The sequence below is a fragment of the Ursus maritimus genome, unplaced genomic scaffold (assembly GCF_017311325.1).
Source record: "Ursus maritimus isolate PB19 unplaced genomic scaffold, ASM1731132v1 scaffold_16, whole genome shotgun sequence".
Lineage (NCBI taxonomy): Eukaryota > Metazoa > Chordata > Mammalia > Carnivora > Ursidae > Ursus > Ursus maritimus.
In genome coordinates this window covers 6401528-6414053 of record NW_024424008.1, presented here as the reverse complement: position 1 = coordinate 6414053, position 12526 = coordinate 6401528, and the positions used below count along the sequence as shown (strand labels likewise).

The window sequence follows — 12526 nt, the reverse complement described above, 5'->3', positions numbered from 1 at the left end:
CAATTTATTCTGGACACCCAGGTACATCTCTGTTATTAAATTCTGTAAGATACCTCTACATCCTTTTAAATTATCCCCTACTGTTAAGCTAGTTGGACTCAGTGTACTAATCACCAGCCTTTTGCTATGAAGCAACAGAAGCTAAGGCAATGCGAGTTTGATTGTGGACATCTTTCTCTTTGCTTCCCAGTCTGGTTCTGTATAACTTAACTGTAAGGCATAAAAGAAGGATCAACTATAATATAAGTCTTTCTTCATCTGGACATCACCATGGAAGTGTGCTCCGGGATGAGCAGGTTAATAGAAAACAGTATCAACAACGAAGCTGAAATGTCCCTATTCTTCTCCAGGTCACCAGACATATATTTGGTCTTTGTTTTTATTTTCCCCTTTCAGAAAGTCTTAAACTCAATAACCAGCATATGTTAAAAGAAAAAGATTTCAAATGTAAAAGATATGTATATTTGATTCTGGTACATTTGAAAATCTTAATAAAAGATAATTTCCTAAGAGTGTTGATAACAAGTTATTATATCTGAGTATTACTATTTCCTTGCTATTGATGGAGGATACAATGTTAATTCATAGAGGATATTAAAGATTAAAGAAAATAATGAATAGAAACCACATAACACAACATCTGACATATTGTCTGTACTTAAAAATATACCCAATAAATTTCTAATTCCACACTTTTAAGTAGCTCAAGGCACTACTGAAAGTGTATTCCCGTGTAGGTCCCGTGTACTCCCGTGTAGGTCCCGGGTATACCCGTGTATCACTCAGGTGATAGCTGTTTCAAACACTCAGCTTAACAACTTGGCATCTATACCTTTTGCTAGTATTAAATTACTCACCTACCCAGAATGTATTCTATTTCTGAATACCATGAAGTAGGAATCAACTTCTAAAAACCTAATAGTGATGCACTGAGTTCCCAAAGAGTAGGACAAAGAAACTCCTCCTTAACATAAAAACAAATCAACGTCATGAGGTAGTCATGCGCATTTGATAAGACTTCCATTTTGAAAAGTCACATTGTTGTTTCCCTACAAGCAACCCAAAGAATTGACTATGTTCATCCAATGCAAGAATATTAGATACATTAAAGAATCTGATGTAAAGCAACGAAGGCATAGTTCAGCCTGGCACTCAAAACAGAAATTTCTTCCCAGCATTTCCCTCAGAAGTCTGCCCTTCTCTGTATTTCATTCACACTGGTATTCCCTGAAACTAGCTGAGACCCACACTTCCAAAGTGGACTAGTTCCCTGCCATGGCTACCCCAAAATAGAAAATCCTGTGCTTCTCCTGATAGATCAGTCATGACTCCTGCCCTCTCACACTAAGCAATATATGCCATTTGACTAGTGCCTGGGACCCACACAGAGTCTTAGTGTTTGGATCTTGAGAGATTAAAATCAATCCTGCTTGAAAAATGGGAGACTGGATTTCCTGTGGGGAGTCAAGGATTTTCCCTGTCTCTCTGCAGGACTATCTATTTTCCCCTTTCATAGTCTTTCGCCTCAAGGCTCAGGCATTGCACCCCTTGTTTCTCTGCTAGTAAAATAAGGATGGGCAAAGCTCATCCCTGCCTTGCAGTGAATGATGTCACCAAGATGGAGGAGATACCCTAGGCATTCGAGGGAGTGGTGCAGACACTCTACCCTCTTCATGACCACCTGCTGTCTCCCTTCCTGGACCACTTTTGTGATTATCCATCGAATCATTTCTTTTTTTTTTTTTAACAGAACTATAATTAAGTACCATCCAGTTGTTCATGCCCCTATGAGACAAGAGCTTATTTTTGATTCTAGGCATATGAATGAAAGTTCTCTCTTTTAAATATTTACTCACGCACACACACACACGCACACACACACACACACACACACACACACACACACACACACACTGCTAGATTGGGCTACAATGGTGAACCAGAGAAATAAGTTTTTGTCTTCATGGGGTTCTTAGAAAGGAAGTATAAGCAACTCCCCTACAGAAAAGGGTTTTCATATACCTAAGAACTTCAAGATTCTTGCCTGGTCTTAAAAATCAGACAGTATGAAATAAACAAGGTTAAATACCTTGTACTTCCCACAAGTAATCATAGCACCCAAATCAGCTTATAAATGCTAAAGAAAAACCAAAACCCTCCCTAAAACTGCATGTTACCAATTAAGTCATTCCACACTATTCAATTCACTCTAGGTTTAAATGAATTTATCACCTAATAATCCTTTTTCCAAGAGACTCCCAGGATTTGTCCTAATAAAACCATAGTAAAAGAACAACACTGGTTCAGTCCTTAGCCTCTTCTGCTGAGCGCCCACGGACATAACTGGAAGAACTTCCTAAAAATTGATTTCTCAAGTCTATAAACAATTCCCCAGGGAGTCCCCCTGTACAAAGACACATGGCCCCTTTAATGTAGGTCAGCTCAATCCTTTGCCAAGACCAGGTCTGTGACTTACCAGTTCATTCCTCTCCAAGCAGAGAATGGAAACTTCTCCCCTTCCGCTAATGCTCTAGGAGCAACTTGGAAGCATGGTGGGCAGAATGAGTTTATTTCTCCATTTTAGCCCGTTTTACCTCCTCCTTCTATGAATAACCAATACAATTAAAGTAGAAAGACAATTTTTCCTATTCTTTATTGCAGGAATTACTTTGCTTCTGCCTATACCTGACCTAGTAACTATTCTGCTGTCCAATCCTGACTCAACAGTCACCATCTTCAAGCTTAAACTACATCAGAAGTTGTGTTCTATGGCATCGTGGCGACGACACGTGATGACACATCACAGCCCCTTGCAATAGGCAAGGCCAATGGTTTCCACATGCTTGCCTTGCAGTTTGTCTCCAGGCACAAGCATTCCCACATCATACTCTTAAGCCCTGTAGGGAATTATTTTTGGCACATATAACCATCACTCTAAGGTCAACAGCCCAGATACAGAGTTTTAATTCCCTGTCATTATAACGTATGGCTCCCAAGCTGGCTTTTTATGCCTTGTCCTTCTTCTGTTATAGATTTAGAGAAGAGAAAGTCAGAATATCATGCAGTTACCAGAGCCATGAAGATTCCCTTGGTGACAAAAAGATCCAAACTTTAGCCCAACTAGCTCGTGGGTGAGCCTTCTCCCCAGAGCATCTGTTTTAAATTTTTCTTTTTATTATTTCCATTCTCTACCCTGAGGTCACAGTCCCCATTCTAATCCCGACACAAACACATACAACAGATGCACAACATATCACTGTGGCCCAGAGCCTGCCACTGGCAAGGGCACCTTTCTGTCGAAAGGGCAGAGACTGTCGGGAGAGGCTCTATGAAACAAAGGCACTGCGGCACAGATGCTGGCTCTAAGAGGGCGAGGCGGGGAGGCCACCGCAGGCGAAATCCGCGGCCTGCCTTCCTCCATCCCTGAGAAAGGGACAAAAATACGGGATGGCTCTGAGATTTTCACAACAATCCTGTGACGTAGGAGAGTCTGCAATTACCATACCCATTTTTCCACTGAGGACACCTAAAACCCTTCAAACACAGGATGTTTCAGACCCAACTGTAATGAATGATATGCAGACAGGTGACCTGAGAAGCAAGCTTGTCCATCTTGTTTCATTTGAATGTGGGAAATACTTTATAAGCTTTACAATCTCTTTTCAACAGTTTTGTGAGAAGTAACTTACTGCATTTAAGGCCACTTCAGTTTCTTCATCCGTAAAGTGAACACAAGAACAAGGCTCACAGGTTTTCTGATCCTGACACTTGGGAGGAAAGGGCAGGACCAGGACACAGGTCTCCTTAGAGTCTGAGATACAGTGATTTTCCCAGCTTATGCTCAGAGAGGGGATGCACACTGGGGTGGCCTAGGCAATGTTGCAAGGCATTTCTCTAGCTGTGGGGGGTCAGAGAGTTGGGGTCAAATATGGGTTGCTCGGTAGCAGCAAACCTCAGGCAGAGTGTCCTCTGGTATCAGCATGGCAACCAGCTCTGGACACGAACAATTATCTTTTGGCTTTTTGGTAAACCCAATGCAAAGGGTTTCCTATAGATTGGATCTCCTTCATCATCCTCGCCTGACTCAATTATGGCACCCACAGGGACTGGGGAAGAGGAGCACGAGCTACAGAAAGGACAGAGTCCTGACTCTGACACCAACACGTTATCTCACAACTGCTCCGATCCTCGTCCTCAGCCCTGTCGTGCTTCCCTCACAGGCCTGCCATGCTCATTTGACTGAGCCTCAGCTTTTTTTACATAAATAGTTTAGTGAGAGACCTTGGCCGAGTAGCAACAGCCTACTGGGTCAGGCGGAGGACTCCCTGGATCCTAGACTCAGCTTAGTTCAAGGGGATCCTTGATGGTGGCAATGCCCTCCATGACCCTTGTGGGCCAGGTGAAACTCCAAGGCCTCTGGCTAGGATGGTGGCCCTCTTAGTCCTCCCCATCCAGGGAGCAGATGGCCAGAGGAGCCGTGTTGTTTGCTCCAATGCTGTAGCAAGGACTGAAGTAGGGCAGGAGACGCCCAGGGAAGGGATAGTGGGGGAAAGTGAAGATGTGGGAGCCATTGTCAGTCACATTGTAGAAAGAGATATCATGGGCCTCATAATCCAGGAAGACCCCCACCCGGCGGGGAGGGACTGGCAAGGACAGGAGGGGGTACTCATCGGTGCCTGCTCGGTACTCATTTCCCTTCCGCAGCCTGATCACCCAGAATCCATAGTGGGGAGATAAATAGACCACCTCCTTCCGGTCCACATTTTCCTTACACACTCCCAGGCCCCATTCTGACCTGTCTCCCACTTCCACCTCCCAGTAGTGCCGGCCTGAGGAGATGCATTGGCTGCCCAGGACGATATTGTAGCGGTAAAATCTCTCAGGATTGTCAGGCAGTTTCTGCTTGGTGTCTCCATAGCGCACGCATTTTCTGTCCTCAGACACAACGAGGCGAGAATAAGCGGTGTCTGGATCCAGGCGCACGTCAGCTGGGGAAAAAGATCCTGGTTGGTGACACTGAAACGCGGCAGAGGGCGTGGGTGTGGTCTCTCTGATAAACACAGCCACAGGCTTCTCAGAGATGAGCAGGACTGGGGAGAGCTGGGGCATCCAGAGGGCACTGAACCATTTTCATTCTCTAGGAGGGGTCCTTCCCACCACCCACCATAACCTCTCCTAGCATTCATTACCTGCGTACGTCTTCAAAATCTCTCTTAGCCCCAGCACGCGGCAATCTGTCTTTAGGTCCAGGGAGACTGGTTCTGGCCTCCGCAGACTCCAAGACTTGCTCCTGGCAGAGAAGGGGTAAGCCTTGGGGCCAGAAGTCCTATTTCTGCCATATGGGCCTTCCCTTACTATAGGAAAGAGGGGCTTGGCCAGAGTCAGTCAGTGGGGTGCCCCTCCCCAGCGACACCAGGCAAAGCAGAGATGTGATGATTATTTGGCTGAGCCTGAAAGGTTTGTGGTGCAGAGAGAATACTCACATTCCTGGGCTGGGGGAGGGGCAGATGTGCACTTGGCACAGGGAGAGGAAGCAGTGTGCCACAGAGGAGGAAGGCAAATACTCGGGCTGGAGCACGACTAGAGACATCTGCAGTCTTCCTTTCTTGGGCAATCTACCTGAGACTACGTATTTTATAACTTTATCTGAAATTCTTATCGGTAATACTTGAAATGAATTTGACCGAGTACAAAGAAGGAAAAAGAGTGATGAACAAAGCTTCTTTAGCAAATACAGTGAAAGACGATGCACCAGCAGCAACTCTTCTGTAGTGGGTCTATGTTCCTTCCCCACTTCTGCCTCTGGCCAGGCCCCACTATTCCTTACAGGGCTGCTTAGGGGCTCCAAGGATGGAACATACCTGTTTAAGACTTCCTGAATACCCTAGAAGGAGAAAAAAAAAAAAAGGAGCACATGAATATGTGCTATTCCTCAGAGGGACCAGACAACACTGAGCCCCAGGACGGGGCTTCTCTGAGGGAAAAGGAGGCAGAGAGCAAGGCTCGACGGCTTGATTTCAGGCTCCACCTTGACTCCCAGGCCAGAGGGGAGGGATGGGTATTATGCCAGAGCTGCCTGAGTGCTGTCCCACCTACAAGGCGACAAAAGGTCATGCCAGGGGTAGAGCAGCAGGCATAGTGGAGGGGGCGGTATATGGGATCCACGTCTGGTGGGCAGAGTGCCGACAGGCCCCACTGAAGACTAGCTAATTCTCTCCTGGAGTCCCACACCATCTTCAGCTCTCCTTCAGAGTTCCCAGAACAACCCGCCACTTACCTGCAGCATCCAGCGGACAGGCCTCTGAGACCTCTCCTCCAGCTCAGCAATCAGCCTCCACAGCACTCGGCTCTGCTGGATGAGCTCATTGCGATTCTGCTCCAGTTTCTGCATGGTCTCCCCCTCTTCCTGCTCGAGGCTGGCCAGAGCTGCGGCTGCTTCCACCTCCAGTCGCCGACCTGGTGGCTGCTTTTTCTTTAGTAACCGCCGGTATTTCTCAAACTCCCACATGATACTCTGCTTTCGGGTTTCCACCTGTATCTGTAGAGCCAAGACCAGAAATCAGCACTGATTCTGTACTTGTAAGGGCCTCCCAGGACGGAGGGCACTGGCACATGCATACACACACTCTGGAATGTGTGGGTACCAACTGTGCATCAGGCACTGCAGAAGCCCAGATAAAGGAGACTATTTTGCCTACCTTTCCGCTCCCAGAGCTCCAGCACATGCTTCTGGGTCCCTATCACCACTCTTATTGACCCTAGTAGGGCCCAGGATATTATCTTGGTACTATATGCTCTAAGCTATTCTCTATTTTCAGAATAATATATTTCATTTTCAGAATAATGACCAGAAGAATTACACTTAAGCCTCTAAGGCAGTGTAACTTAACTATGCTGTGAGTTTTGCTCCTTATTGATATCATATCAATTCACTATGCTTTATTAGACTGGCTCGATGTTACCTTCTGTGGAACAACAGTTCTGATGATTTGGTAGTCCTCAAATTTATTACAGGGATGATTTTCTAATATTTTAATAGCTTAACTCTTAGTAAAAATGCTCTACCTGGGGAAAGTGAAACAGAAACCATGCTTTACTAAGCATTATGTAAGTCTTGCCACTGTGAACTAATGCATACCTGAATCACACAGTTTTCCTTTTTTCACATATGAGGACATAAAACCAGAGGTTATCGCTCTATCACTATTAAGAAACCAAGGCCATGCACTTGGTAGAGAATGCTGGCTGGAGAACCCCAGGCTCTCTGACTTCAATGCCACATTCTGCCTCACAGAGACGAGGAAGAGGAAGCAACCACAGGCCAGCTCCCGGACAACATAGCAACCATACAGTTTCCCTTCCCCAGGTGGCAACCTGCCTTCCAGCTGGCAGTTCGTTTCCTCTCACCAACTTCCAGCTTCCAGGCCTCATCTTGCTCTTTCCTCAGATGCTCCAGAGCCTCGTGCAGTTTCCACTGAAAGAAGTAAAAACCTTGTGAGGACACGTCCGGCAGCCCAGGTTGATGATGAGACTTCCTAGCACTGGAAGGTGATAGGAAAACAGGCGTCCCTCGGGCAGTGGGCCAGAATGAAGGCTACAGGGGGAGTGATTCCTGCCCAGATGACATCCAGGGCAGCTCTCCAACCCACAATCATTTCAACTCCCACAGTTTCTAAGTTTCTGTAAAGTAGAAGAAAAGGTCCATTTCCAACCTTAGACATTCGTATCCATGCTTATTTTTATCTGTATCTGCCTTGTTATCCTATGGCCTCTTAAAACCTTGTTATTCAAAGTGTGGTGCAAGCGGGTTAGCAGCATCCACTTTACCAGAGAGCTTGCTAGAAATGCAGAACCCCAGCCTCACCCCAGACCTACTGAATTAGAACCTGAATTTTAGCAAGATCCTCGGGTGGTTCACATGCAAATTAAAGGTAAGAAGCACTTTCCGAGGATACTACAAGTTTACTGCCGGGAAGCATAAAGTGTTCTGACACAAATATTAACCCTTTTATTAAAGATTTACCAGCTGCCATCTGTGGCTTCAGCACTAAACCTACATTTAGTACTCTTGACCCCTTCAGTATTATCCCTATTGTATAGATAAGAAAACTGAGGCTTAGTGAGTGAACTATCCAAAGTCATGCAGGTAGTAAATCATTGGGCTGGGATTTAACCCAGCTCTCTAACTATTACGCCTATATTTCACTGCCTCCCTAGTTTAAAATTCAAAATAAAATGAGTGAGTAAATACTTGTAATTTTTTAGAAAGTATTCATGCATAGGAAAACACCTAATTCAGGGGATTTGTCTTACATTCTTACCTTCTAATCTCAACTGCAAGAAAGAGAATTAAGACCAGTACTAGACCAATGGATCACAGAATCACTGGGATAATGAATCTGATAAAGATGTATCAGCACGGACATCTGAGAAAAGAGCAAGAGCCTGGAAGCTGATGAAGGCAGCAACAGAGAAGGAGTAGCAGGTGTGACAGAGATGACCCCCCCACCACCCCCCCACACAAAGTGTAGGGAGAGGAGAAAGAACACAGGCTGAAGAGCAAGACCTGAGTCCCTGCCTTTGATCTTCCTTTAACTAATTTAACCTAAAGTCAGAGGCATCTTATAACGTTAGATTAATGTCACTCAATCCTAAATGATTGAGCCACAGTCCCTTCCAGCTCTAAAATCAGTTATCATGATCTCAAATTTCAAAGCCTCCGTTTTGTCAATAAAAGAGGGAGTTGAAGTGACTCTGCCAAACGACTACTGGTGGCAGTGTGAGGAGTTTGCAGGTTCCACAGGGCGCAGCCTTGACGATCTCACGCCCGAACTCCTCTGACGCACTCAGAACCCCAGCAAACCCAAATCGGTCTCCTTCAAATTCTCAGGATGGAAAGCATGTTTGGGTCAGGCATTAAGCCATGCTGGGATCAGCGAAGGCGTGTGGATGGGGGAGGGAAGGAAATGCAAAGAGAGGTGTGGCTCACTGCCTCAGGTCCCCAGGATCTACGGGTGTGAGGAGCCAAAGGAATCAGCTTTCATTTAGTATCTGGGGCTCCTGGTCAAGTCCTTGATCTGGAGATAGCCAAGAATGGGGGACAGGAGGGACCAGGGTGGCTGGCCTCCATTTCCCACCTTATATTCCCAGGTGACATCCTCCATGGGAACGACACTGTGGGCCTCATGCTCAGGGGACTGGCTGCAGGCCTCACACATGATCAGGCCATCCTCTTTGCAGAACATTTTTAATGGTTCCCTGTGGAGCTCACACACATCGCCCTTCAGCCCCATTCCTGGCTGCAGTCCCAGCAGACGAACTTTCTCTACAACATTGGCCAGCTGCCAATTGGGCCGTAGGTTCCTTGGCTGGACAGGAGCCCGGCAGAGGGGACAGGTGTAACCCCAGTTCTGGGATTCTCCTGGAACCTCCCACAGTCCAGAGAGACAGCTGTGGCAGAAGCTGTGGCCACAGTCGATGCTCACAGGCTCCCTCAGGAAGGTCATGCAGATGGGACAGGCCACTTCTTCCACAATGGCTTCTGCCAATGCCACAGGATCCATGTCTCCTTCTCACTCCCTCTTCAGAACATGAATACAGCCAGGCAGAAGTAGTCAAGGCTGAGAAGAAGAAAAAAAGATAAAATGTTCTTCTGTTGAAGAGCAAAGGGATCAGCAAAAGGGATAATTAGTGACTGAAAAAAACCCAATTTCCTTCTTTGGATCCTTTATTGACCTTGGTTAATATAAGTGCTGGCCTTCCCAACTGAAGTTCCGACTGGGTCACATTATCCATACCACTGTGGAGACATCTGGGGGTGCTTAAGTGAGTGGATATTGGGAGTTTTCAGTTTTCATTCATTTGGTCATCTCTGACTCTCCTGAGTTTGCTCAACCAGACAATTCCCACTCTACTTCAATCACACTCTCCAAATCAGTATTGTTTCTCTTGAGCTTGGGAAAGGTCCCACAAAAAGTGGTGTTTCAGTATCCAAAATAAGGCCAGAAATACCCCTCACCTTACTCTCTAGTATGTTTATATGTATATTTATAGAGTTCAAGGTGCAGAGAAGGTAACATGCCAGAAGTCCATTGCCAGTATGCTCAGTTTGTTCTCTTGCATTGCACACCAGAGTGTAAAGTATAAGGGAACCAACAATGCTTTCTCCACATCCTCTAGCCCTGGCATTCACTAAGTTGTCAAGACACTCTCCTCAGACTTCAGTGATACGTTCAGAAGCAGAGATGAAATAACATCCACTGGAAGATAAAAACACAGGTCAACTGATGACAGTCAAACACATATTGATGAAGTCACTACCCCAGCAAGAAACCTGAGATTTTTGCCAGGGCCAGAGATGAGTATGGAACTTGAACGATCAATGGCAGGCTCTTGGCTCAGTAGACAATATTTCTTTGTTTACTTTCCAAGTTTGTGTTACTGGCTAGAATCTATGAAGGGAAGAGTCCTGTTGGTCTTAGTCATGGCTGTATCCTCCACACCTAAACTGTGTCTGCCATGCTGTTGTTGTTAAATAAATGTTTGTTGAATGAATAAACCAGCTAGACAAAGGAAATAGATCCAAGACCCACAATGCTTTTATAATTTGTTTGCTAATTGAGAGCATATTATACAGTAATAATAATAGCAAACACTCCCTGAGCACTAACACTGTGTGCCAGGCACTATTCCGAGTGATTTACACAGATTAACTCAGTTTATTTCACAACCTTAAATGGAAACCATTATTCTATTGTTTTCATTTTACAGATGCTTGGTCCTGGGCTCTGCCATTCTATCTTGGGCAAATTACTTAACCTCTCTAGCTTCAAGGTAGAATAAAAATTCAAGAGAGAGAAATTGGGCACCTGGGTGGCTCAGTCAGTTAAGCATCTGCCTTTGGCTCAGGTCATGATCTCAGGGTCCTGGGATCAAGTCCTGCATTTGGCTCCCTGTTCAGCAGGGAGTCTTCTTCTCCCTCTAACCCCTCCCCCCAGCTTGTGCGCATGTGCGCCCTCTCTCTCTCTCAAATAAATAAATAAAATGTTTTTTTAAAAAAGAGAGAGAGAGAAATCACTGTGATTTAGGGTAGTCCAGTAGGCTTCCTGAAAAAACTGGAGTAGTATGTAGATTTTGCAAGGGCTCTCTGTTACAAGCCAGCAGTAGGTCATGCTTCTCATTGTCCTACCTGCCTCCTTATTTTCCACCTCCCACTATCACTGCCAAACTGTGGGACCCGGTATCCTAAAACCTAGTTTTGTGAAATCCCTAACCTACTGAGGGCCTCTCCTGGTTCCCCACCATCAGTCCAGTAAGGAAGCTCTCTCTCTTCAACCCTGAAACAGCAACTGTGCCCAGTTAAGCAAAGAGAGAAACTTCCACACTTTCTTGCACACCCCACGTCTATTTATTCTACCCTATTTGGGTTCCTGCTGTTTTTGCAGCTTGAAATGACTTCTCCATGATCCTGCCCTTAACATCACTTAATATACACACATTATTATCTTCCCACATTGGAAGCTTCATGAGGATAGGGATATTTTCTTATTTTGTTCACAACTACATCCTCAACATCAAGAAGAGTGCCTCAAACATTTTTTGAATATGAAAGAATTAAGTGTAAACGTTGAGGTCTGATAGTAGGTTGGAAATGGAAGTGTCAATATCATCTAATACAGTGGGGGCACCAAGAGCTAACCACTTAAAGGTGACACAAGAGAAGTTGATTACCTATGATTTCAAGCTACAAAGATCAACAGGAGAATGCAAACAGAAATCGAAAATTGAGAAGATGGTGGCAGTAGGAAGGTGAGGTAAAGAAATATCAAACCGATAAATCAAAAAATGCAGCAAAAGCATGTTTTAGATTTTCTGAGTCATAAAAATTTAAACATGAAAAAGTTCAAAGTGGTGGCCTCTGCAAGAAGGACTTAGGGTCAGGTAGCTACTATTGCTCTTCCATATAAGACCCGGTTTATTGATTTATTTTTTATTATACATAAATTACTTTGATAAAACTTTGATTAAACGTTTAATTGCTTCGACCTTGCCTTCGCCAGGGTAGGGAGCCTGTCTGGGAAAGACATTTATTTCAGGGCGGGAGACAGAACGTGGCAAAGCCTGGAGAGGAGAGTCCAGAGTGGAGAGAGGGGCGAGGGAGGCGGTGACCCCGGGGGTTCTGGAGCAGAGGGGTGGTAACCTCCCGACCACAAGACTGCGGAGCAGGGCCCGCGGACAGCAGAAGGTGAGCCTGCAGGGCTACTGACTTCAGAACAGGCACAGCTGTCCACCCACCTCCCTCCTCAGCCGGGACTAGCGCCCGCCGCGGAAACCGAAAGTGAAGACGCCCGGTTCTCACCGCCAAGTGCCGGTAGCGGCACAAGCGCCAGGTCAAGCCACGGCAGCACTTACCGCCAGCTGGGAGATGAAGGCCCCAAAGTAGCCGGCTCCTGGGCCTCTCAGGCAGGCCTCCCAGGCCCCGCCCATAGGTCCGGAGCCAATGAGCGGCGGGCAGAGCCCGGGCGCC

At 45.9% G+C, this 12526-nt stretch overlaps 1 protein-coding gene across 3 annotated transcripts; it reads right to left on the bottom strand.

Annotated features, from left to right (window-relative positions):
• Positions 1-3599: 3599 nt before the first annotated feature.
• Positions 3600-12473, bottom strand: TRIM68 (tripartite motif containing 68). Of its 3 annotated transcripts, none has more exons than XM_008707258.2 (7): positions 12412-12473; positions 9138-9620; positions 7379-7474; positions 6278-6538; positions 5862-5884; positions 5190-5290; positions 3600-4988 (listed from the first exon to the last, which is right to left on the bottom strand). In XM_008707258.2, exons 2-7 carry the CDS (start codon positions 9561-9563, stop codon positions 4438-4440), a joined length of 1458 nt encoding a protein of 485 aa, XP_008705480.1. In that variant the 5' UTR covers positions 9564-9620; positions 12412-12473; the 3' UTR covers positions 3600-4437. The 3 variants fall into 3 exon arrangements, with proteins under 3 accessions (XP_008705480.1, XP_008705481.1, XP_040486716.1); XM_008707259.2 differs by having other exon boundaries at positions 12359-12420; XM_040630782.1 differs by having other exon boundaries at positions 9486-9620; positions 12359-12420.
• Between the last annotated feature and the right edge of the window lie 53 nt (positions 12474-12526).

Excerpts from the sequence above, each read along its gene's own strand:
- TRIM68 (XM_008707258.2), bottom strand. The coding sequence starts at position 9,563 with ATGGATCCTGTGGCATTGGCAGAAGCCATTGTGGAAGAAGTGGCCTGT. Across the intron at positions 7,475-9,137 it reads ATGTCACCTGGGAATATAAG|TGGAAACTGCACGAGGCTCT; the intron begins GTGGGAAATGGA and ends TACTTCTTTCAG. Across the intron at positions 5,885-6,277 it reads CTGTCCGCTGGATGCTGCAG|GGTATTCAGGAAGTCTTAAA; the intron begins GTAAGTGGCGGG and ends TTCTCCTTCTAG.